The 24262-nt window shown below is 43.0% G+C and overlaps 1 protein-coding gene across 2 annotated transcripts; it reads right to left on the reverse strand.

The window, feature by feature from the left end:
- Nucleotides 1–653: 653 nt before the first annotated feature.
- On the reverse strand, nt 654–22616 carry LOC112250910 (endophilin-A2). 2 transcript variants are annotated; one of them, XM_024421450.2, is made up of 10 exons: nt 22382–22616; nt 10449–10517; nt 9651–9723; nt 9311–9454; nt 9044–9177; nt 8748–8906; nt 5561–5664; nt 4881–5020; nt 4570–4614; nt 654–3322 (listed from the first exon to the last, which is right to left on the reverse strand). In XM_024421450.2, exons 1-10 carry the CDS (start codon nt 22424–22426, stop codon nt 3129–3131), a joined length of 1107 nt encoding a protein of 368 aa, XP_024277218.1. In that variant the 5' UTR covers nt 22427–22616; the 3' UTR covers nt 654–3128. The 2 variants fall into 2 exon arrangements, with proteins under 2 accessions (XP_024277218.1, XP_024277219.1); XM_024421451.2 differs by lacking the exon at nt 4570–4614 and having other exon boundaries at nt 22382–22609.
- Between the last annotated feature and the right edge of the window lie 1646 nt (nt 22617–24262).

The raw sequence follows: 24262 nt of genomic DNA on the forward strand, positions 1-24262 counted from the left end.
GAAAGAGCTACACGGCCACCTTTCGTCCCAACAACCTATTCAACACTACAAGCCAAAACTAAAGGTAAAAATAATCATTAGTGGGCCTCCCGGTTGGCGCAGTGGTCTAGGGCACTGCATCGCTAGCTGTGCCACCAGACTCTGGGTTTGCGCCCAGGCTCTGTCGCTGCCGGCCGCGACCGGGAGGTCCGTGGGGCGACGCATAATTGGCCTAGCGTCGTCCGGGTTATGGAGGGTTTGGCCGGTAGGGATATCCTTACCTCATCGCGCACCAGAGACTCCTGTGGCGGGCCGGGCGCAGTGCGCGCTAACCAAGGTCGCCAGGTGCACGGTGTTTCCTCCGACACAGTGGTGCAGCTGGTTCCGGGTTGGATGCGCGCTGTGTTAAGAAGCAGCTTGGTTGGGTTGTGTTTAGGGGCATGCATGGCTTTCGACCAAAGTCTCTCCCGAGCCCTTACGGGAGTTGTAGCGATGAGACAAGATAGTAATTACTAACAATTGGATACCATGAAATTGGGGGGAAAAAAGGGGGGGAAAAATAAAATAATCATTAGTGTAAAGTCCACCCTCTTTACATGCATTAACATTTTGGCATCCAGGCAGTATAAATTGAGCATTTTATAACCAAAACATTCCATACACTCAGTGCAGAATGCTTTTTTTCTCCATTTATTTATCCAAAGATGGTAGAAGGGGGAAACAAGACAAAGCAAGTACAAATATTTTGATAATACATGACAAGATATTGCAGTTAAATTTGACATACCATACTAAAATGACATACCAAAAGAATGCTTCAACTAAAATACATTTTACAATGTATTGGATAGACCTACATGCAAAGATTAATAACAAGTATTAAGGTTTCGTATATAAAAAATAATACTATTGAGTGCAAGGAAGACCTTTAGTTTTTAAAGAGAATTCTGGTACTCCAACTGATTAGATAGAAATAACCCTTTTTAAAAAGTGTAGTGTGACACAAAGACATGCACAAATGTATGTACACCGCAAAGTGCCAAGACTGGAAATGGCAACAGAGCCCTTGGTACAGAAATGTATGACCATTGTAAGTAGCTTGGTTATTTTGGTTGGTAGTATTATTCCTTCCTTTCCCAACGGCACTGAAGCACCCCTAACTATGGATTCACTGTTTGTTCTGGACTTGTGTTGGTGTGTGATCCAGTCAGCACCAAGTTGCTCTTAACCAGTCCATCACTCCACTCTCCCATTGAAATGTAAACGTATGGAAGAGATCAAACACCAGAGTGAGGTGTGACAGAGCAGGGTGGTGGATGGAGGGAGTAGCCTGGAGCAGAGAAGAGTAGCTTAAACTCATGACCATTGAAAGTAGCCTGGACCTCAACACTGAGGGGAGAGGAATTTCTGAATGAAAGAGTGCACTGCAGCAAGTGTGACTCAATCACATCGCCTCCACAACCATCAATCGTGGGGGGTCTCTTAGCGCTGATAGTATGCATCTTGGTAGTAGGGGCTTTTCCTAACAGAACAATCATCACAAATAAAATAAGACTTCTGCTATATATTATTCCTTTTCCCTTTTTGTCCTGTTCGGCATCACTAACCTGTCTTTCCCTCATTCAGTATTTACTGTATTTGAGGCCCTATGCAGTCCTGTCCAGCAGCACACATACCAACTCTAGACTAGAACCCAACCCATCCTAAGAGACCCAGCGAGGAGTATGATAACCAACGGAGTAGTAAATAATACAAAATACAGGAAGAAAGTGACTGTCGTGAATGAATGGGATTTACTGATCCGAAAGATGTTCAGTCACACACACAACGCCGCCAGCAGCGTTGTCGCTTATGGAGGCACTGGGACGGACAGACGGGTACTATGACAGCTAAAACCAAACACCATATCATGGTTAACACACCATGTACTCTATTCTATGTGGCATGTGTTTCCTCTATTGAACAGATGATTAGACAGCGAAGAAAAGTAAAACACACAGGCTTCGTATGTTGCTAACGTCACTAAATGTGCAGTAGCCCATCCCTGGGGAAAGCGGTTTCTTATAAATGTTAGTGTTTGACTTTGGGTCTAGTGTTCTCCTCAGGGGCTTCAGTCTCTGGCTGTCTGGGTTTGAACACCCTCTCAGTAGAGGCCTATAACTAAACAAAACTTACAGGCTCTCATACGTACAGCAACAATCTCATTGGAGGACCAAGGTGCAATTTAACAGTTTAGCTGTACATTAAAAAACAATAAACAAGGCTGAAACCAAAACAAATCAAATACACACCATTGCAAAACTAAACAATGTCTGAGGCCCTTCAAGCTCTCCTGTGGCTCAGGCATACAGGATGTACATAGTGTTGTAAATCTACTGACTGTAAATGGATCATAGCTACAAGGCATTACTGTAGTTGTTTACTGAGGAGGGGAGTGGTTGTCTAAGCCTGGCCGGCAGGGGGCTCCTAGAGACGTTGCCCAGTCAAACTCCATCATTTGGAAAGGCTGTGCAGTTGCAGTGTGTCTGACATACTTGCCTTGGAAATAAGGCAAGTATTCACCAGAGTCCATACTGAAATGTGGGACCTACATAAACTTTGGATGTGACAAATTACTTTTAAAATGTCTGTAGTTATGAAAATAAGGCTTTACAAGTTGTACAGTTTTTACAGAGTCAGAACCAGCTAAACTGCCGATGTAAATGTATTCTGCTGCTTACCTGTATGTAATTTATCATTAAATAATTGATTTTGACCATTTCAATTCTAAATTCATTTCATTTGAAACTTCCCTTTCTATTGGGATATCTGTGGTTGACAGAAAACATTACTTTAAAACATTAAGTCTGGTTTAGTTCGGTTCTTCATGTCTGTGTCCGTCTGTCCGTATTTATTTTTGCTTGGGGGGCAGCGGGGGTCATATTCAAATCTCTCTTTCTCAGAACTGGAATGCGAGAAACCACCATCTTCCAATTTCCTTCTTTCAAACGTCAAGATGACAAAGTGACAAAGAGTACAAGTACATCTGTGATGATGGCGATGATGGTAAAGATGAGGACAAAGACTCTATAATCTGTTAACTGGCTCCTCATTCCCTCCCTCACTCTCCCGTTCCCATTATCTCTCTCATGTACTCTGTACAGCACTGCTTAATGTGGCAGGGGGACGACGATTTCCACGTAGTTGAGAGGGAAGAATCCTGATTGACCATGCAGCATGCCCTCATACCAGTTCTCGTCGATCTGATTGGTCAGGGTGATGATGTCGCCCTCCTTGAAGCCCAGCTCTCCCTCGTTCTCTGGGTCAAAGTCAAACAGGGCCTTACAGGATGGCTGTTCTGAGACTGAATGACAGAAAGAGGAGAAAGAGAGGAGTAGAGAGGGGTGGAAAACAGGGGGAGAGAGGGGTGAAAGATTGTACATCCCTGGCAGACCAGTCCCATGTCCACTCTCTGTCCCTCCCTCCTTCCTTCAGCTGGCTGACAGAGCTGGAACAGTGTCAGACTGATTGTGGTTTTAGGTTCACACGGCACCCTGTTTGTTAGCTTGTGATTCACACTGCACTTTGAGTATTTGTGTGTGTGGCTGGGCTGGGATATTATCACACTGCAGGCAGTGCAGGCAGTGTTAGTGAGAGACACAACGCTGAGTTATGGAGAGATGACCTGGCCCCCTCCATATAGTCCTTTCTTGTTTTTAGCTGGGGCCTGCAAGGGTTAAGGACTACAGTGGCTAGGACTGAAGGGGTACAGGAAGTCTGTCTATGACACATAGGGTGGAACACACATGTCGGCCAGTCTCACAACACACAGACGCAAAAGTAGTTGACCACACACTGATGGGTGTCCCAATCCCAATGTTTTGCATCATCTCTGTGAGACACTGCCCTGCTCCCCCTCTCCATCCCTCCCTCTCTCTCAGAGCTCAGGCAGTCATGGCCATGGCTCTATCCACACACCAGGCTTTTTGTCTCGAAACAATTTCCTCTTTGTGTCAGTTTACCCCACAGGGCATGGTACAGTGGATATGAGGAGGGATCCATCACGGTCTCTGCCTGGGAGATCCACTTTCATTGTTGAACACAACACATCCCCTCCCCATAAATGTAGGAGACTTCCAGAGATACAACTAACCCAAAGATGTATCATATCTCTATCATTACTCAACACATTTATTTACCAGCATGACGGTAAATGTAGTTAGTATCATCTAGAATAAGCCTTACAGTTACACCAGCTATCTGTATGTGATAATGATCCAGCTGACAATATGGAGTGGGTTTAGTCCAATGTTACTACTGCATTCACTGCAGGTCATTAAACTGTGTCAATCAAAAAGCTCTAGGCTTCATATCTAAAAACAATTCTGGTAAACATTTAAACCAGAGAAACTACCAAACCCAATGAAGAACCGAATCAAATGATCCGTTTCTCAAATATCATGTGTACAAGATGATGGATCAGTTCAATCCCAGAACTTCCAATCCGAGAGCTTTTTGATTTGACACTTGGCTCACTGATAGTATTGCATCAACCATTTCATACAGGTAGCTTGGCTGCCATCTCTCTGACACTCTCACTCTCCGACTCACATCTGGTTTTCTGAAATGACAATCTGGCGTGGAGGAAGTGTAACTCTGATTGCATAGGAAGAGAAAAACAAGGTCAAAAGGAAACGAGGGCAACCAGCTGACAGCTTCCTGCACCCCCCTCCTGTTCATTATCTCCACACACGCACACACACACACACCTCATCCTTCAACAAACACACAGTCATACTACACTGCAGACTCAGTGTGAGTGAAACTCGAAACTGGCTGCAGTAGTAGAATAAGATTGAAAGAAATGGCCTTCTCTTTGATGAGCTGATGTACACTGTAGGTAAAATGTCCAACTGTGTTACCTGAGTTGCGGGAGGATGGTGTGGCAACGGAGGTCGTGTAGCCACCATTGGTTGATTGGTTGTCACATTCTCCAAAGTCAAATATGGGTTTGGGCTTGGGCGCATACTCGCGGCGTGGTCGGTTCTGGGCCTCGTTCATCCTGAAGAGAAAGAGAGTTAGATTAACCCAGCAGGTCCAGAGATCAAAGTTCATTTCTGTTAAAAATTTAACATTTGACATATGTCATTTAGCAGTTGCGCTTATCCAGAGGGACTTACAGGAGCAATTAGGGTTAAGTGCTTTGCTCAAGGGCACAGACAGATTTTTCAACTAGTCGGCTCAGGGATTCGAACCAGCGACCTTTTCAATTACTGTCGCAAAGCTCTTAACTGCTAGGCAAGTAGGCTTACTGGCTGGAAAATATCAAGAACTCAAAATGTACACAAGGTCAACCAGTGTGTACTGTATGCTCTGTGATTGAGGGCCTTGAATGTGTTGTTTCAGATTCACAGGAGAACACATTGACACAGATATGGAAAGGACACACATGATTGTTATGACTAGACAGGGAAAAGGGGTTGGTGAGTGGGCCTAATGCATCTGTATAATGTATAATAATATAACTTTGGACACATAACTTGCAGTGATTGAGCAGGGAAGAAAGGTTAGGGATAGAGATGGAGGCTGCTGCATTGTGTACCTGTCCCTCAGTTTGTCCGAGAGCTCGTCCAGGATCTGTGTGGCCTGTCTGTGGTACTGCAGCTGGGACTCCACCAGAGACGACAGCTGGCTCACCTGCTCTATCTGCACAGAGACACACACGGAGAGCAGGCTATGGTTACTGACTGTACACACTCACACACAGAGATACAAGCATGCACTCAGTCACGTACACAGAGACACACGCACAAGGACCCAGCCCATGGTCACACTTGATACACACATGAGTAAAAACAATGGCATTCCCCTGGATACCCAGTATCACACTGTGGTTAATGTGTAATCTGTCTAATGGTAAGTGAGAGCAGTACTGTAAATTAGATACACTAGGGGGTAAACAGAATTTAATGATTACATTTTTCTTAAGTTATAAAATACATTTTTACCAAGACAAATATGATTATTCCTCTTCTGAATCGTTCAGTGGGGTCTTTCTCTAATATATATCAAAAAGTCAAATGTCGTAACCTGTCGTAAGTGTTTTTCTACATGGGACTCCAAGAGCTAAAGAGCGGTGAGCACAGGAGCTTGCATATTGCGCAAGAGACAGAGGCTATAAGTTAGAAGCTTATTATGCATAACCCATCATTAATTAGCCTAATATAAAGGCTGATACTGCATTGAATGTATTACCTGAAAGAGGTAGGCTAGGACATCTATATGTAGGGCTATATACTGTATCACTCTAGAACAGGATTATCTATTTTGGATGCTATTTTAATGGAGATGTTTGCATGAGAGTCCTCGCGCTTGCACTGATTTAAAGCAACGATATTCAAGTGATAGGCTTTTTTAAAACTCTGCAACTGCAATGAAAACATATATTTTCTTTACAATTAAAAAACAAGGTGACTCCCTAAAGCCAGATGGATGGGTAAATTAAACGCGCAGTCTGTCTTTATATTACTGCAACATAGGCTAAACTGCAGCAAATGTAGGCCTACCTGTCACAAGAAAAAAAGTGACCATGATGAGATGATAGGTCTACATGCATTGTGAACTGCTGCTCCATACTGAGATGGACTGTCAGTCCCCACCCTGAGCATTGATTCATCATGCAGAGCCGGTAGAGAAGCCAGATTTACAGTGCATTTGGAAAGTATTCAGACCCCTTGACTTTTTCCACATTTTGTTACATTACAGCCTTATTCTAAAATTGATTTAATAAATAAAAATCCTCAGCAATCTACACACAATACCCCATAATTACAAAGCGAAAACAGGTTTTTAATAATTATTTGCTAATTTATATTTTTTAAAAACAAGGACCCTTTGCTATGAGACTCAAAATTGAGCTCAGATGCATCCTGCTTCCATTAACCACCCTTGAGATGTTTCTACAAATTGATTGGAGTCCACCTGTGGTAAATTCTATTGATTGGGCATGATTTGGAAAGGCACACACCTGTCTGTATAAGTTCCCACAGTTGACAATGCATGTCAGAGCAAAAACCAAAACATGAGGTTGAAGGAATTGTCTGTAGAGCTCCGAGACAGGATTGTGTCAAGGCACAGATCTGGTGAAGGGTATCAAAACATTTCTGCAGCATTGAAGGTCCCCAAGAACACATGGAAGAAGATTGGAACCACCAAGACTCTTCCTAGAGCTGTCTGCCCGGGTAACTGAGCAATCAGGGGAGAAGGGCCTTGGGGACAAGTCTCAGAATGTCCTTGAGTGGCCCAGCCAGAGCCCGGACTTGAACCCGATCGAACATCTCTGGAGAGAACTAAAAATAGCTGTGTGGCAATGCTCCCCATCCAACCTGACAAAACTTGAGAGGATCTGCACAGAAGAATGGGGGAAACTACCCAAATACAGGTATGCCAAGCTTGTAGCGTCATACCCAAGAAGACTCGAGGCTGTAATCTCTGCCAAACAAAGTACTGAGTAAAGGGTCTGAATACTTATAGTACGTAAATGTGATTTCCATTTTTTATATTTTATAAAATAGCTCAAATTTCTAAAAACCTGTTTTTGCTTTGTTATTATGGGGTATTGTGTGTAGATTGATGAGGTAAAAAAATGATTTAATCCATTTTGGAATAAGGCTGTAATCTAACAAAATGTGGAAAAAGTAAAGGGGTCTGAATTCTTTCTGAAGGCACTGTAGGCATCACCAATGCTTCCCACTGTTGTGTCAGGTTGGCTGGATGTCCTTTGGGTGGTGGACCATTCTTAATACACACGGGAAACTGTTGAGCGTGATAAACCCAGCAGCGTTGCAGTTCTTGACACAAACCATACCCCGCTCAAAGGATTTACATCTTGCACATTCACCCTCTGAATGGCACACATACACAATCGTTGTCTCAATTGTATCGAGGCTTAAAAATCCTTCTTTAACCTGTCTCCTCCCCTTCATCTACACTGACTGAAGTGGATTTAATAACATCAATAAGGGAAAATAGCTTTCACCTGGGTTCACCTGGTCAGTCTATGTCATGGAAAGAGCAGGAGTTCTTAATGTTTTGTTTACTCAGATTACTTTAGTCTAAGACTGCCACCATTGAAGTAATTTGTGGTGATGAGGGGCGTTGTACAAAACAAAGTCATCAGTGATTGTGTTCTGGCCCAACACATCGTTTTCGGACCAATCACGGCCTCGAATGTGTTCACATTCGGTGAAGTGTCGGGACTCAGATCATGACTCACTGCGGAGAAGCAACTAACACCCGTGGGCATGGTGTAGCGTTTGGCTGGAGCAAGGAGTCTTGGTAGCCAGGTAAGAGGTTAGGACCATTGGTTTTCTTAGAAGATTATCTATTAACATTATTTTACTCATTGGTCAAAAGATATGTTTTTGATTGGACACCCTATATAAACCCTCAACAGAAGGGCGGGTAGGGATAACCACAGTTAACATAGGCCACAAAGCTGATTAACGCTGTACATAGATGATATTTCATGTTGACCTAAGCTGGTTCATGCTGCAGGTGACACTTGTAATGGTGGAGAAGTGTGGATTTAAACAGTAAATCTAATTGAACAAATTACCTTGAGCCCATAGATGGCACCGCTTGCCCCCAACGGAACTGGTCTCTGTCACTGAGCAATCAGACCGATAATGAAATCATAAACATCAGATTGATGCTAGGCTGGGTATTCCCATTGACATTGTGAATGTTATCAGGGGACAGGCCCACACCCACAGACAGGTACTACTTACGTCAGTCTCCAGTATGTTGTACATGCTGATCTCGGCCACCTCTTTAGACTCGTGGAACTTCTCCAGGGCCTGTCTCAGCTCCTCATCTGGTATTTTCCCTTGGCGCTTCTTCTTATAGTCGTAGTCCAGACGCCTTCCCTCCAGCTTCTTCAGATGGTGCTGGGGGATGGGAGGAGGAGGAAGAGGAGGAGAAGAGATGGGTAGATGAGGAGAGGGATGTAACTCACATTCAGTTAAAACTAGAGAGATGACAAAGAAGTTTTAGCAGCAGATAACCGTGTAACGTGATACCGTACCTGTATCTCTCGGAGGTCCTTGTCAGACAGGTTTTGTAATGGATCAATGAAGTTCTGTTTGACGTCGATGTCTAAAGAGTCCTTCACCTCCGCCAGCCTCTTCATGGTCTCCCCCGCGTCTACTAGAGCCCCACCTGACACGGAGCAAAGGCAGACGCTGAGTCACAAGTGATTAAATTCACCACTCCACAAAACAAATACCATCTATGCACTGGAAGGCATACACTCACAGACAAACAGGCAGGCAGGCAGACAGACACAACGTACCGAAGTTGGTTTCCTCCCCTAGGTCCCGGCCGTACTTGACCATACACTCTCCCAGCAGGCCCTCAGCTTGGGGATAGCCCGGGTTCTTCACCTGGCCTCTGATCTTAGACACCGTGTTCAACATAGACAGCTTCGCCCGTGACGCTGAGAGGGATGGAGAAAGGGAGACAGTGAGAGGGAGGGATGGAGAGGTGGCAGTTATAGGACTTGTGTTCAAGCTACCTTATATCTGTGATATAGTACAAAATGCATTTTCTACCACCAATTACACAATTTCTATACATTTTAATTGAAGATCTAATTAAGACACTAAGAATCCCTTTCTGGTCCATTGCTTTACCTGGGTTAGGCTGCAGGTACTCTGAGGTTTTAGATATGACTTCCACCACAGCCTTGCTGGTCACATCTACTTTCTATAAAACACAGGGGAGGGGACGTCACTAACAACCACAAGGAAATATGAAACACAATGTCTTTCCTTTAATTTCTTCCAAATCTTTTACTTGCGATGAGACTAGTTTCCAAATAGGCAATGAAAAAGATCATGAAATTTTGTCACTTCGCTAATTGTACTGTTAAATGAAACTGACTTTGTGAAACAACCAAAGTTCATTCAGTGCAGGTGTGTACAATAGACCACTTAAGTGACGTCTTTTTCTGTTGATTGCTGGACTCCATGACAGTTGGCTGAAGCAGCAAAGGCAGGTGCGCTGCCACTCTATGTATCTATTCACAGGGCTCCCCTATGAATACTATACTGACATACTGTACACAGCGTGCAAACAGACTGCTCACTAACAGCTGACGCTTCACTTCAGTCCACAGCTATGCATGATGCAACACTCCCTTTTAGTGCATGGTTGTCTAGACTCTATGGTCATATGCAAGTAAGGTGAACGTGACTGTATAATTAACATAATCACTACTGCATTATGTAACACTGTAGGGCATATCTATTCATGCACTGTTGTTGGGCTATGTGTGTCTGGTTGTGTTAACTTATTAAACCTTTGTCCTGATGCCATTCTGTTAACCTGCAAATATATTTGCCTAATGGATAGGCCTAATATATAGAATTCTAACTTACTACTCTACTTCAGGTAACGGTACTTCATGTACAGTCAAAGAGGCATTATACCCTTTCCAAATCTTTGAAGTCTTCATCCAGTTTTGTTCCCTCTGCACCGCCAACCTTCTCACTGACCATCTGCACAGAGAGAGTGGGAGAGAAAAGCGTCATTATTACACAATACATATGCCGTTCTTGAGAGCGAATCAGAAAGATCGTTTTCTTACTCTGTCAGAAAATACAGCTGGCCAGTTCCACCATTCACATAGTAATGTTCTAATCGTGAAGGTAACAGTTGAATCTTAACTGACATCAGTCTGTACTGACTGACACCATCAAACAGCCCTCTAGGAAACAAAAGAAGTAGAGTTCTTCTTTATTCTCACACTGATACACCCCTGTGCAAAAATAAATACAGGCTTGTCTGGATATGACCATTGTAGATCACTGGAGACTACAGTGGAGAAGTTGAGGTGGAATTATGTCAATACAGTAAAACCAGATGCTGGAATCCTGTACAATATATTTGATCCTCTATAATGACCATGTACTGTATGTAGGGTAATAAATCATCTCATAACTGTAAACATCGATATAGGACATTTCTCACATTCACTTTAACATGTTGGAACTTGTTGTGTAAGACACAAATATGTGCAGGCCACCCAGCATTAAATGTAGCCTACAGGTTTACCTTCTCCCGCTATCTACCCCCTGTGGAAAAAGACTGCTTTACATGTCTGCACTTTAAAGAGATACTTCAGGCTTTTTGCAATGAGGTCCTTTATCTACTTCCCCAGAGTTAGATGAACTAGTGGATACCGTTTTTATGTCTCTCGGCCCAGTATGAAGGAAGTTAGAGGTAGTCGCGAGCCAATGCTAACTAGCGTTAGCACAATGACTGTAAGTCTATGGGTATCTGCTAGCATGCTAACGCTAGTTAGCAACTGCACTAGCGCTAGTTAGCAACTTCCTGCAAACTGCATGCAGACATAAAAATGGTATACACGAGTTCATCTGACTCTGGGGAAGTAGATAAAGGGACTCAACAACAACAAAAAATAGCCCTCTCTCTACCGCACTTCTCTCCCTCAGTTTTGCTTCCCAGTTCCTCCCTCATAAAATGTCTCTCAACTTCACTCCATGGCTATATATAGGGGGACTACAATACAGTATGTAGTAAGGTCAACATTGCAACTCAATTTCAGCTTTGACCTGCTGTAAGTATCATATGATGACCATGACACCATAACATCACAGTGATGCAATAACATTTTCACTCTCTCGATATGATTTCATATGAATCTAGCTGCCAGTGCTTTGATACCACAAAGCAGACCAAACTCTTTGGTCCTTTAAAAACCTGCTGTATGTAAAATATTGTGTGCTATAGCTTGGAATATAAATAAATGTGATTCTGAATTATGTTCGTTTCCAACATTAGGGCTGTTTTTCTAAAGATGTTAAATCCACTTCATGTTTTGTTTCCTTGCCATGACACTAACGAGTTTCGCAATACTGGTATCGTTCCAACCCTACAAAACATACGGTGAACATATCTTGATTGTACCCCTTTCTGGATTTTGTAACATTTTTATAACGACAATACCTAAATGTTTTTGAAGTGACGTACACCGCTTCGCTAATTGAAAGCATATGCACTCTTTTATAAGGAAACTTTAGGATACACATTCAACATGTTTTTATGCCACGTACTGTATTCTGACATCCCAGTTTAAAAACTTTCCCATCATATCCCAAAAGCTTGAATACTTTTTCATTCCCCATAGGCTCCCGGTAATTCCTTGGCATTCGAGTAGCCTACATTTCTCTCCCTTCTACCATGTCAGTCCAAAATATGTTAGGGAGGTCTAGCTAACCCAGTTATGACCAGGAGAAAAACAACTGCATGTGGGGACAAAGGGACGGTTCTGCAGCATACACTGCCAGTGGCAAGGCAAACATCTACTCACTACTCCTGTGCACAACTAGCCATGTGTCCCACTGCCTGAGGGGCTTCACTCTAACAAGAGGAGCATAGGCTATTTGCATTTCTACCTCTCAGCCCTGGGAGAGGGATAATCATTGAAAGCCTTTCCTTGTGCAAATGTCACATTGTAGACTAATTAGGCTATAGGACCTCGGTGAGTGCAGTAGGTTGCCTACCTTTAGATTACAGTAATAAACCGTGGTATGTATGAGGTAAACATGATACCATCTGGCTACGTAGGACTGTTCTAACTTAAGGTTGAGAGCTTCAAGTTCCTTGATGTCCACATCACCAACAAACTATCATGGTCCAAACACACAAAGGCAGTCGTGAAGAGGGCATGACAAAGCCTATTCCCCATCAGGAGACTCTTTACCAGGGGGCAGGGCTACCGACGTTAAGGCTAATCTGAAGATGGTGCTGGCTAAAGCTAAAACTGGCGAGTGTAGAGAGTATAGAGATATTGTTATCCACGTCGGCACCAACGATGTTAGGATGAAACAGTCAGAGATCACCAAGCGCAACATAGCTTCTGCGTGTAAATCAGCTAGAAAGATGTGTCGGCATCGAGTAATTGTCTCTGGCCCCCTCCCAGACAGGGGGAGTGATGAGCTCTACAGCAGAGTCTCACAACTCAATCGCTGGTTGAAAACTGTTTTCTGCCCCTCCCAAAAGATAGAATTTGTAGATAATTGGCCCTCTTTCTGGGACTCCCCACAAACAGGACCAAGCCTGACCTGCTGAGGAGTGACGGACTCCATCCTAGCTGGAGGGGTGCTCTCATCTTATCTACCAACTTAGACAGGGCTCTAACTCCTCTAGCTCCACAATGAAATAGGGTGCAGGCCAGGCAGCAGGCTGTTAGCCAGCATAGTGGAGTCTGCTACTAGCACAGTCAGTGTAGTCAGCGCCTCTATCACCATTGAGACCGTGTCTGTGCCTCGACCTAGGTTGGGCAAAACTAAACATGGCGGTGTTCGCCTTAGCAATCTCACTAGGATAAAGACCACCTCCATTCCTGTCATTATTGAAAGAGATCATGATACCTCACATCTCAAAATAGGGCTACTTAATGTTAGATCCCTTACTTCAAAGGCAATTATAGTCAATGAACTAATCACTGATCATAATCTTGATGTGATTGGCCTGACTGAAACATGGTTTAAGCCTGATGAATTTACTGTGTTAAATGAGGCCTCACCTCCTGGCTACACTAGTGACCATATCCCCCGTGCATCCCGCAAAGGCGGAGGTGTTGCTAACATTTACGATAGCAAATTTCAATTTACAAAAAAAAAAAAGACGTTTTCGTCTTTTGAGCTTCTAGTCATGAAATCTATGCAGCCTACTCAATCACTTTTTATAGCTACTGTTTACAGGCCTCCTGGGCCATATACAGCGTTCCTCACTGAGTTCCCTGAATTCCTATCGGACCTTGTAGTCATAGCAGATAATATTCTAATCTTTGGTGACTTTAATATTCACATGGAAAAGTCCACAGACCCACTCCAAAAGGCTTTCGGAGCCATCATCGACTGGGTTTTGTCCAACATCAAATAATCTGCTCAGACCCCAACCAAGGAACATCAAAAGTTATAAATTCACAGACAACACAAAGATTCCTTGATGTCCTTCCAGATTCCCTCTGTCTACCCAAGGACGCCAGAGGACAAAAATCCGTTAACCACCTAACTGAGGAACTCAATTTAACCTTGCGCAATACCCTAGATGCAGTTGCACCCCTAAAAACTAAAAACATTTCTCATAAGAAACTAGCTCCCTGGTACACAGAAAATACCCAAGCTCTGAAGCAAGCTTCCAGAAAATTGGAACGGAAATGGCGCCACACCAAACTGGAAGTCTTCCGACTAGCTTGGAAAGACAGTACCGTGCAGTACCGAAGAGCCCTTACTGCTGCTCGATCATCCTATTTTTCTAACTTAATTGAGGAAAATAAGAACAATCCGAAATTCCTTTTTGATACTGTTGCAAAGCTAACTAAAAAGCAGCATTCCTCAAGAGAGGATGACTTTCACTTTAGCAGTGATAAATTCATGAACTTCTTTGAGGAAAAGATTATGATTATTAGAAAGCAAATTATGGACTCCTCTTTAAATCTGCGTATTCCTTCAAAGCTCAGTTGTCCTGAGTCTGCACAACTCTCCCAGGACCTAGGATCAAGAGAGACGCTCAAGTGTTTTAGTACAATATCTCTTGACACAATGATGAAAATAATCATGGCCTCTAAACCTTCAAGCTGCATACTGGACCCTATTCCAACTAAACTACTGAAAGAGCTGCTTCCTGTGCTTGGCCCTCCTATGTTGAACATAATAAACGGCTCTCTATCCACCGGATGTGTACCAAACTCACTAAAAGTGGCAGTAATAAAGCCTCTCTTGAAAAAGCCAAACCTTGACCCAGAAAATATAAAAAACTATTGGCCTATATCGAATCTTCCATTCCTCTCAAAAATGTTAGAAAAGGCTGTTGCGCAGCAACTTACTGCCTTCCTGAAGACAAACAATGTATACGAAATGCTTCAGTCTGGTTTTAGACCCCATCATAGCACTGAGACGGCACTTGTGAAGGTGGTAAATTACATTTTAATGGCATCGGACCGAGGCTCTGCATCTGTCCTCGTGCTCCTAGACCTTAGTGCTGCTTTTGATACCATCGATCACCACATTCTTTTGGAGAGATTGGAAACCCAAATTGGTCTACACGGACAAGTTCTGGCCTGGTTTAGATCTTATCTGTCGGAAAGATATCAGTTTGTCTCTGTGAATGGTTTGTCCTCTGACAAATCAACTGTAAATTTCGGTGTTCTTCAAGGTTCCGTTTTAGGACCACTATTGTTTTCACTATATATTTTACCTCTTGGGGATTTTATTTGAAAACATAATGTTAACTTTCACTGCTATGCGGATGACACACAGCTGTACATTTCAATGAAACATGGTGAAGCCCCAAAATTGCCCTTGCTAGAAGCATGTGTTTCAGACATAAGGAAGTGGATGGCTGCAAACTTTCTACTTTTAAACTCAGACAAAACAGAGATGCTTGTTCTAGGTCCCAAGAAACAAAGAGATCTTCTGTTGAATCTGACAATTAATCTTAATGGTTGTACAGTCGTCTCAAATAAAACTGAAGGACCTCGGCGTTACTCTGGACCCTGATCTCTCTTTTGACAAACATATCAAGACCATTTCAAGGACAGCTTTTTTCCATCTACGTAACATTGCAAAAATCAGAAACTTTCTGTCCAAAAATGATGCAGAAAAATTAATCCATGCTTTTGTCACTTCTAGGTTAGACTACTGCAATGCTCTACTTTCCGGCTACCGGCTTTCCGGCTAAATACGGCTGCTAGAATCCTGTTTTACTGTTAACCTACAAAGCATTACATGGGCTTGATCCTACCTATCTCTCTGATTTGGTCCTGCCGTACATACCTACACGTACGCTACGGTCACAAGACGCAGGCCCCCTAATTGTTCCTAGAATTTCTAAGCAAACAGCTGGAGGCAGGGCTTTCTCCTATAGAGCTCCATTTTTATGGAATGGTCTGCCTACCCATGTCAGAGACGCAAACTCGGTCTCAACCTTTAAGTCTCTACTGAAGACTCATCTCTTCAGTGGGTCATATGATTGAGTGTAGTCTGGCCCAGGAGTGGGAAGGTGAACGGAAAGGCTCTGGAGCAACGAACCGCCCTTGCTGTCTCTGCCTGGCCGGTTCCCCTCTTTCCACTGGGATTCTCTGCCTCTAACCCTATTACAGGGGCTGAGTCACTGGCTTACTGGGGCTCTCTCATGCCGTCCCTCGAAGGGGTGCGTCACCTGAGTGGGTTGATTCACTGATGTGGTCATCCTGTCTGGGTTGGCGCCCCCCCTTGGGTTGTGCCATGACAGAGATCTTTGTGGGCTATACTCAGCCTTGTCTCAGGATGGTAAGTTGGTGGTTGAAGATATCCCTCTAGTGGTGTGGGGGCTGTGCTTTGGCAAAGTGGGTGGGGTTATATCCTTCCTGTTTGGCCCTGTCCGGGGGTGTCCTCGGATGGGGCCACAGTGTCTCCTGACCCCTCCTGTCTCAGCCTCCAGTATTTATGCTGCAGTAGTTTATGTGTCGGGGGCTAGGGTCAGTTTGTTATATCTGGAGTACTTCTCCTGTCCTATTCGGTGTCCTGTGTGAATCTAAGTGTGCGTTCTCTAATTCTCTCCTTCTCTCTTTCTTTCTCTCTCTCGGAGGACCTGAGCCCTAGGACCATGCCCCAGGACTACCTGACATAATGACTCCTTGCTGTCCCCAGTCCACCTGGCCGTGCTGCTGCTCCAGTTTCAACTGTTCTGCCTTATTATTATTATTCGACCATGCTGCTCATTTATGAACATTTGAACATCTTGGCCATGTTCTGTTAAAATCTCCACCCGGCACAGCCAGAAGAGGACTGGCCACCCCACATAGCCTGGTTCTTCTCTAGGTTTCTACCTAGGTGTTGGCCTTTCTAGGGAGTTTTTCCTAGCCACCGTGCTTCTACACCTGCATTGCTTGCTGTTTGGGGTTTTAGGCTGGGTTTCTGTACAGCACTTTGAGATATCAGCTGATGTACGAAGGGCTATATAAATAAATTTGATTTGAAAGGATTTGGCATGGGTCGTCAGATCCTCGAAAGGTTCTACAGCTGCACCACCGAGAGCATGGTTCGGTGGTGGTTGCATCACCGCCTGGTATGGCAATTGCTCGGCCTCCAACCACAAGGCACTACAGAGGGTAGTGCGTACGGCCCAGTACATCACTGGGGCCAAGCTTCCTGCCATCCAGGACCTCTATACCAGGCGGTGTCAGAGGAAGGCCCTAAAAATTGTCAAAGACTCCAGCCACCCTAGTCATAGACCGTTCTCTCTGCTACCGCATGGCAAGCGGTACCGGAGTGCCAAGTCTGGGTCTAAAAGGCTTAACAGCTTCTACCCTCCAAGCCATAAGACTCCTGAACAGCTAATCAAAGAGCTACACAGACCCCTCTTTTATGCTGCTGCTAATCTGTTTATTATTTATGCATAGTCACTAACTCTATCTACATGTACATATTACCTCGACTAACCGGTGACCCCGCACATTGACTCACATTGACTCTGCACCCCCTGTATATAGCCTCGCTATTGTTATTTTACTGCTGCCGTTTAATGATGTTACTTTTTACTTAACACTTTTTCTTAACTTCTTAAAGCATTGTTGGTTAAGGGCTTGTAAGTAAGCATTTCACTGTAAGGTCTACCTACACCTGTTGTATTTGGCGCATGTGACAAATAACATTTGATTTGATTAACATTCACTATAGTCACAGAAAGTGAGGTTGGTGAGAGCAAACTTACTCACATGATGTAGCATTTGGTTTTACTTACTGAAACAGTTCAAAATGAGTTACGCCTATATACTTCAGGGGGGAGGACATGATTGGTACATTCTGTGCCCATTAATACAAACCACATTGGGGTGATAAAAAGCTTTGTATAGTTCAGAAAATATACTGATCAAAAATAAACGCAACATGTAAAGTGTTTGTCCCATGTTTCATGAACTGAAATAAAAGATCCCAGAAATATTCCATACGCACAAGGTTTTTTACATCCCTGTTAGTGAGCATTTCTCCTTTGCCAATATAATCCATCCACCTGACAGGTGTGGCATATCAAGAAGCTGATTAAACAGCATGAACATTACACAGGTGCACCTTGTGCTGGGGACAATAAAAGGACACTAAAATGTGTAGTTGTCATCACACAACACAATGCCACAGATGTCTCAGGTTTTGAGGGAGCGTGCAATTGGCATGCTGACTGCAGGAATGTCCACCAGAGCGGTTGCCAGATAATTGAATGTTAAATTATCTACAAAAAGCAGCCTCAAATGTTGTTTTAGAGAATTTGGTAGTACTTCCAAACGGCCTCACAACTGTAGACCACGTGGAACAACGCCCGCCCAGGACCTCCACATCCGGCTCCTTTACCTGCAGGGTCGTCTGACGCCAGCCACCCGGACAACTGATGAAACTGGGTTTGCACAACCGACTTCCTGCACAAATGGTCAGAATCTGTCTGAGGGAAACTCATCTGTGTGCTCGTCCTCCTCACCAGTGTCTTGACCTGACTGCAGTTCGGCGTCGTAACCAACTTCAGTTGGTAAAAGCTCACCTTCGATGGCCCGCTGGAGAAGTGTGCTATTCAAGGATGAATCCATTGTAAACTGTACCGAGCAGATGACAGACATGTAGGCTAGCGGTTTGCTGATGTTAACGTTGTGAACAGAGTGCGGTGGGGTTATGGCATGGGCAGGCATAAGCTACAACAAACAACTGCATTTTATTGATGGCAATTTTAATGCAGAGATACCGTGACGAGATCCTGGGCCCATTGTCGTGCTCGATACTCTGTATCGACGTGTACAACAGCGTGTTCCAGTTTCTGATCCACGCTCATACCTTTTTAAAGGTATCTGTGACCAACAGATACATATCTGTATTCAAAGTCATGTGAAATCCATAGATTACAACCTAATGAATTTATTTACATTGACTGATTTAATTACATCAACTGTAACTCAGTAAAATCTTGCATGTTGCGTTTTAAATTTTGGTTAGTGTATGTACTTCATAGTACCAGTTGTTGCTACAGACGTGTACACTGCTTTTATACTGTAAATAGAGTAGAGTGCTGACTTCCTGTGCATGCCGCGCTACCGATTCCCCACATAATGTGTAAGCCAGAGAATGGATCATCTAAACTTACACAGTATCTGGGGTAGAAAGTCCACTGACTAAGGGATGGGGAAAGTGACTGATATAGAGGAATCTGAGTGGGGACGAAGAGGAGCCACAATGACAGTGCAAGAGCTAATAGAATCAGTGTCTAAGCCAATGGTGTTAGCCTATAAAAATATGTTTGCTTTACATCAACAGGTGGGGAAATGGTGTGTTCAGCTCTTGCTAGCCACAAAACTGCTACTGTGGCAAAACATGGATGGTGGCTGTGCTTTCATAGGCCTAAAATATGTTGAGGGGAATAATGAGTGGCACAGCGGTCTAAGGTACTGCATCTCAGTGCTAGAGGCGTCACTACAGACACCCTGGTTTGAATCCAGGCTGGATCACAACCGGCTGTGATTGGGAGTCCCTTGGGTGGCGCACAATTGGCCCAGCGTCATCCGGGTTTGGCCGGTGTAACTGACTTGCCTAGTTAAATAAAAGGTTAAAAAAATATATTTCAATAAAAACAATTTAAAAAAGACATTCATAAAAATACATTTTGAAAAAGTAACCCTACAGCTGAATGTTTTATATATTTAGTATATATATTTTAAAAAATATATAACCCCCACAGATTGAAAGTAAACATGTAAATCTCCTGCTGAAAAGATACAGCTTTATTAAATAGAAATCTTCACAAAGAGAAATGTAGTCACATTTTAGTTATGCAGTGAGGCAGACACACAAGGCCACATACGTGCCGGCTACTGCTAGCTAGATAACGAGGGAGGAGAGCACAACACTGACGCCTGAAAATAGCATCTTCTACACAGAGAATGGTGTGATTGTAATTTACTGGGAGAGAGACAGCTATGAGTCAGCTGTAGTGAGTCAGCTGCCTCCTTAACAATGGGCCAACCGCTGCCAGGCTTTCTCCTTCTACACAACATTATAGAAAAAGATCTCATAACTGTCTGACACCTGAATAGATCACAGGGGCGGCAGTGGTTAAGAGCGTTGGACTCGTAACCGGAAGGTTGCAAGTTCAAACCCCCGAGCTGACATGGTACAAATCTGTCGTTCTGCCCCTGAACAGGCAGTTAACCCACTGTTCCTAGGCCGTCATTGAAAATAAGAATTTGTTCTTAACTGACTTGCCTAGTTAAATAAAGGTGAAATAAAAAAAATAAACACTGGCCCTAAAGGGAAAAGGCAGTGAAGGACTTCGTAACACTGCTGGCAAAATAGACATGATACACCTATACATTTGGATCATGAAGTATGTATTTCGCTAATAGGCCTATGTGAGATTATGCATAAGAATACTATCCATGAGTTCATCTGACTCTGGGGATGTAGATAAAGGCTCTCTGCCAAAATCCTGAAGTATCCCTTTAACCTTTTGAGCTGCATATGATCCTTCAGTTAACCACTCCCTTGTGAGTGAATATGATAGGATCAGCCATATGCAGACTCCACTCTGACCCACCATTTCCTCTAACATTCCCACCAACTTCCCTGTATATATTGCAAAGTATGCTGCTAGTGCAGGACAATGAAAGGCATTTAATTCAGATATGAAGTCAGATTAAGTATTATCTATGATACTTGGTGCGTGTGTGTAAACAAGTTGAATGTGTAGGCCATGTTTTGGAAATGTGTCGAAAAGTAAGGGGGGCAGTAAGTAAAGAAAAACATGTGCGTGTGGGGTGCTGCATATATTATCTAAAGCCAACTTCCTGCATTCCATAAGAGCAGAAAAAAGTGCTGTAGAAAAAACAATAATAATCCTACAATTAAGCTTATTTCCAATCACATGCCATCATTGGTAGTAATGTCCCTGCATGCTCTGAATAAGCATGATATTGTGTGCCTTGCAGGGGAGCATCATTTATTGTTGTCATCGGGCATTATCGACTCCTATGGAGTTTGGCAAGAAACTGCAACTGCATTGCAGTCCAATCCAATCCAATCTGGGAAAGCACCGCCTCGTTCATCTCTCTTCGCCCCCTGTAAAACATGCACACACACTGCAGTTCTGCCTCTCCATTTTCTCTTGCACTGTATTTCCGTCTTCCCAATGGATTGGCTCTTTACCCACTTTCTCTCGCCTACGGGGATCTACACTTGCTCCTAACAGGAAGTCAGGGTAGAAAGCAAATGGATTTTCTGCAGAGATCAGCAGGAAGAGTGACTCAAAAGTCTATTTTAATCATCAGCAAACAGACCTGAGATCAGACAGGGAGGGCTCCAACTAAATTGAGGATTGTTTATTGTTTTTTAATGAAATGAGCTGCAGAAGACAATGTAACAATGTGTAAAAATGTATCATTTGATCAATACTTTTATAAAGAGATTTCCGATTACATACAAGGCAGTTACTACCAACACCAATCTACACAAAATCAATATCCCCAGGGCATACATGACCTAGTGCCTTCAAACAACTCTGGACATCGAAGACAGTTACTGCAAATTTTCCATTGTTCCCCTCTAATCAGGGACTGATTTAGACCTGGGACACCAGACTGTGTGTGCAATTAATTATTTTTGGTAGCACAGAAAACCAGCATGCTCCGGACCTCGCAGGGCAAGAGTTGAATACCCCCTGGCATTGTAGAACAAATGTGTTACTTTAAGGTGTGCGTCCACCCCTAGCATGCCTGTTGAGTGACAGCCTTGACACATGCACTGTGTAGCTAACGGTAGACTAGGTAGCCCAGCTGTGCACTAGGATTGGATACCTGAAAAAGGTGTTTCCTGATGAGATTCTAAGCACACAAAAAGTAGCTAGTTAGCTGGCTAAACGTTCAAGCTGGCTAAACTATCAAGTTTATCAAGGCATTCTTTTGAAAGGCTAACCGCCAGCCAATGAAATCATAATGACATAGGTAGCTTACTATTTTCTTTTCTTACGAATGTCTGTCTAGCTAGTGTGTAAGGTAAGTAACTAACTATCTATCAAGAGAACTAGTTAGCCCGCTAAGAGACGCATACACGTAAATGCAAGCTATGGTTAGCTAGCTAATTTAGCGAACTATTACTTTATCTTGAACCCGTTGATTTGCTAACGTTATAGCTATAACATTAGCTAATACTTATTTAAACCAAAGTGTTAGTTATAGACGGACATGCAAACAAATAATATTACAGAACTTCAGAAGTGTATAAAAAGTAACTAGATAAGTTAGCTAACTGGCCACATGCTACCTAGCTATGTTTACTGGCTACATTAAATTATTCGGAGGTGAGGAAAGTTGTTCGCTAACCTGGCTGGCTTTATAAAACTGCTTCTTGAAGCCCGCTACTGACATCTTGGAACCGGACTGTTTCACTTTTGCAGTAAATTAAAGTTGAGAATAACTATCTATCACGCAAAATGGTTAACTAGTACGCCGTGGTCATACGATTACGCTACCGTCGTTCAGTCAGATATCTGATTGCTGACCACGTCTACGAGGATTTCATGCGGTTCACGTGAACCGCGGTTGTACAAGCACGCAGATCTCTATAAGTGTAGATAGGTCTTGAAAGCCTCTAGTAAAACGTAGCTATGAGCATATCCACACAGTGTACACTTTTGCATAATTGCACCAAGCGGTTAATCCCTGCACTGCACATTCCACAGTTTGCAGATGGTCTCTCCATAAACAAGTACGCAGCGCCCACTATCGCACAGAAGAGAAACAGGCCAATCAATACAATAGGTTCTACCCCACAGGGTGGCAGAAGTGTTCTTCAATAGTTTTCTAGACGTGCGTTTTAGTCTCAAGCACTTTCAGGCTAGTTTTGAGATACATTTTGAGCAGTGGAGGCTGGTGGGAGGAGCTATAGGAGGAATGACTAATTGTAATGGCTGGAATGGAGTCAAACATGTGGTTTCCAAATGTTTGATGTGTTTGATACCGTTCCATTTATTCCATTCCTCCCATTACAATGAGCCCGTCCTTCTATAGCTCCTCCCACCAGCCGCCATTGATTTTGAGATACTCCTACCCAAGGTATAATGAAACAGAACCATATTTTTCTATATATCTGAGGTCTCTCATATATTAAATGGATGGTTGTGTGAAAATATTTTACTGCAAAAGTGGTTCAATTTATAGATATTGTGGGGTGGACCAAATAAGCTCATGTAACCCAATATTGCTAGTAGCTGTTCAATAGACAACTTCCCAAGTCAAATTTGCTCTCATTCAGTGCTGTATGGTCATGCCTGACAAAAACACATACAGTATCACATGTTTTGTGATGTTGTGGCTATTGTAATCTGCTATAAAACACCCACTAAACTAAAAATGTGCAGAATAATGCCTGGCTGGAGGGGGGTGCTCCACATAATCCCATGTAACCCAATATTGCAATCTCTGTTATTGCTCATATGTGGAATACAACTATTCAGCTGTCTACCCTACATACACAAACAAACAGCATTAGAATATCTTCATGCATCTTGAAAATGTAGACCTGTAAACACACCGATAGAATAGGCAGAAATATCAACTATGAATATTTATGATGAACTTCCATTTTTGGTAGCTGTTCAATAGACACACTTCCAAGTCAAATTTTCTCTCTGATGTATGGTCCTGCCTGACAAAAATGCATGCTGTTACATGTTTTTTTTAAATGTTGTGGCTATTGTAATTGTCTCTAAGGGAAACAAGTGGGCTCAGACATCAAAATAAAATCAAATTGGGTCCAAGGTTCGTTCAAGGATTTTGCATCTTCAGCCCCTAGTTTTGCAATTAAGTCAAAGGTGCATTCACAGATTATCTTTATATTTAGTCTCAATTCCAATATGGCGTCCAAGATCAAATATGGCTGCCATAATAACGTTTGATGGAAGTTATTAACATTTGATGGAGGTTAAATCACCTGCAAATAGGAATTTTGTAAATTAGAGGAATTCTTTTCAATATTGTGAACAACACTCATGCCTATAAAGACTGTTGGTGTGAACCAATTTTATTCTGAATCCAAGATGGCCAACATGATTACACTCAAACATCGTAGCCTGCATATAAGTAGCCCTAGTTCATTTTGTATTGTGTTATTCTGTCTTTAAAATGGTTTCATAAGGCTCTTCGTATATCTAGTTAGATTATTTAGAGTGTAACTAGGTAATAGACTATGACCAAGAAGCTTTG

The sequence above is a fragment of the Oncorhynchus tshawytscha genome, linkage group LG05 (genome assembly GCF_018296145.1).
Source record: "Oncorhynchus tshawytscha isolate Ot180627B linkage group LG05, Otsh_v2.0, whole genome shotgun sequence".
In the NCBI taxonomy this organism is placed as follows: Eukaryota; Metazoa; Chordata; class Actinopteri; order Salmoniformes; family Salmonidae; genus Oncorhynchus; species Oncorhynchus tshawytscha.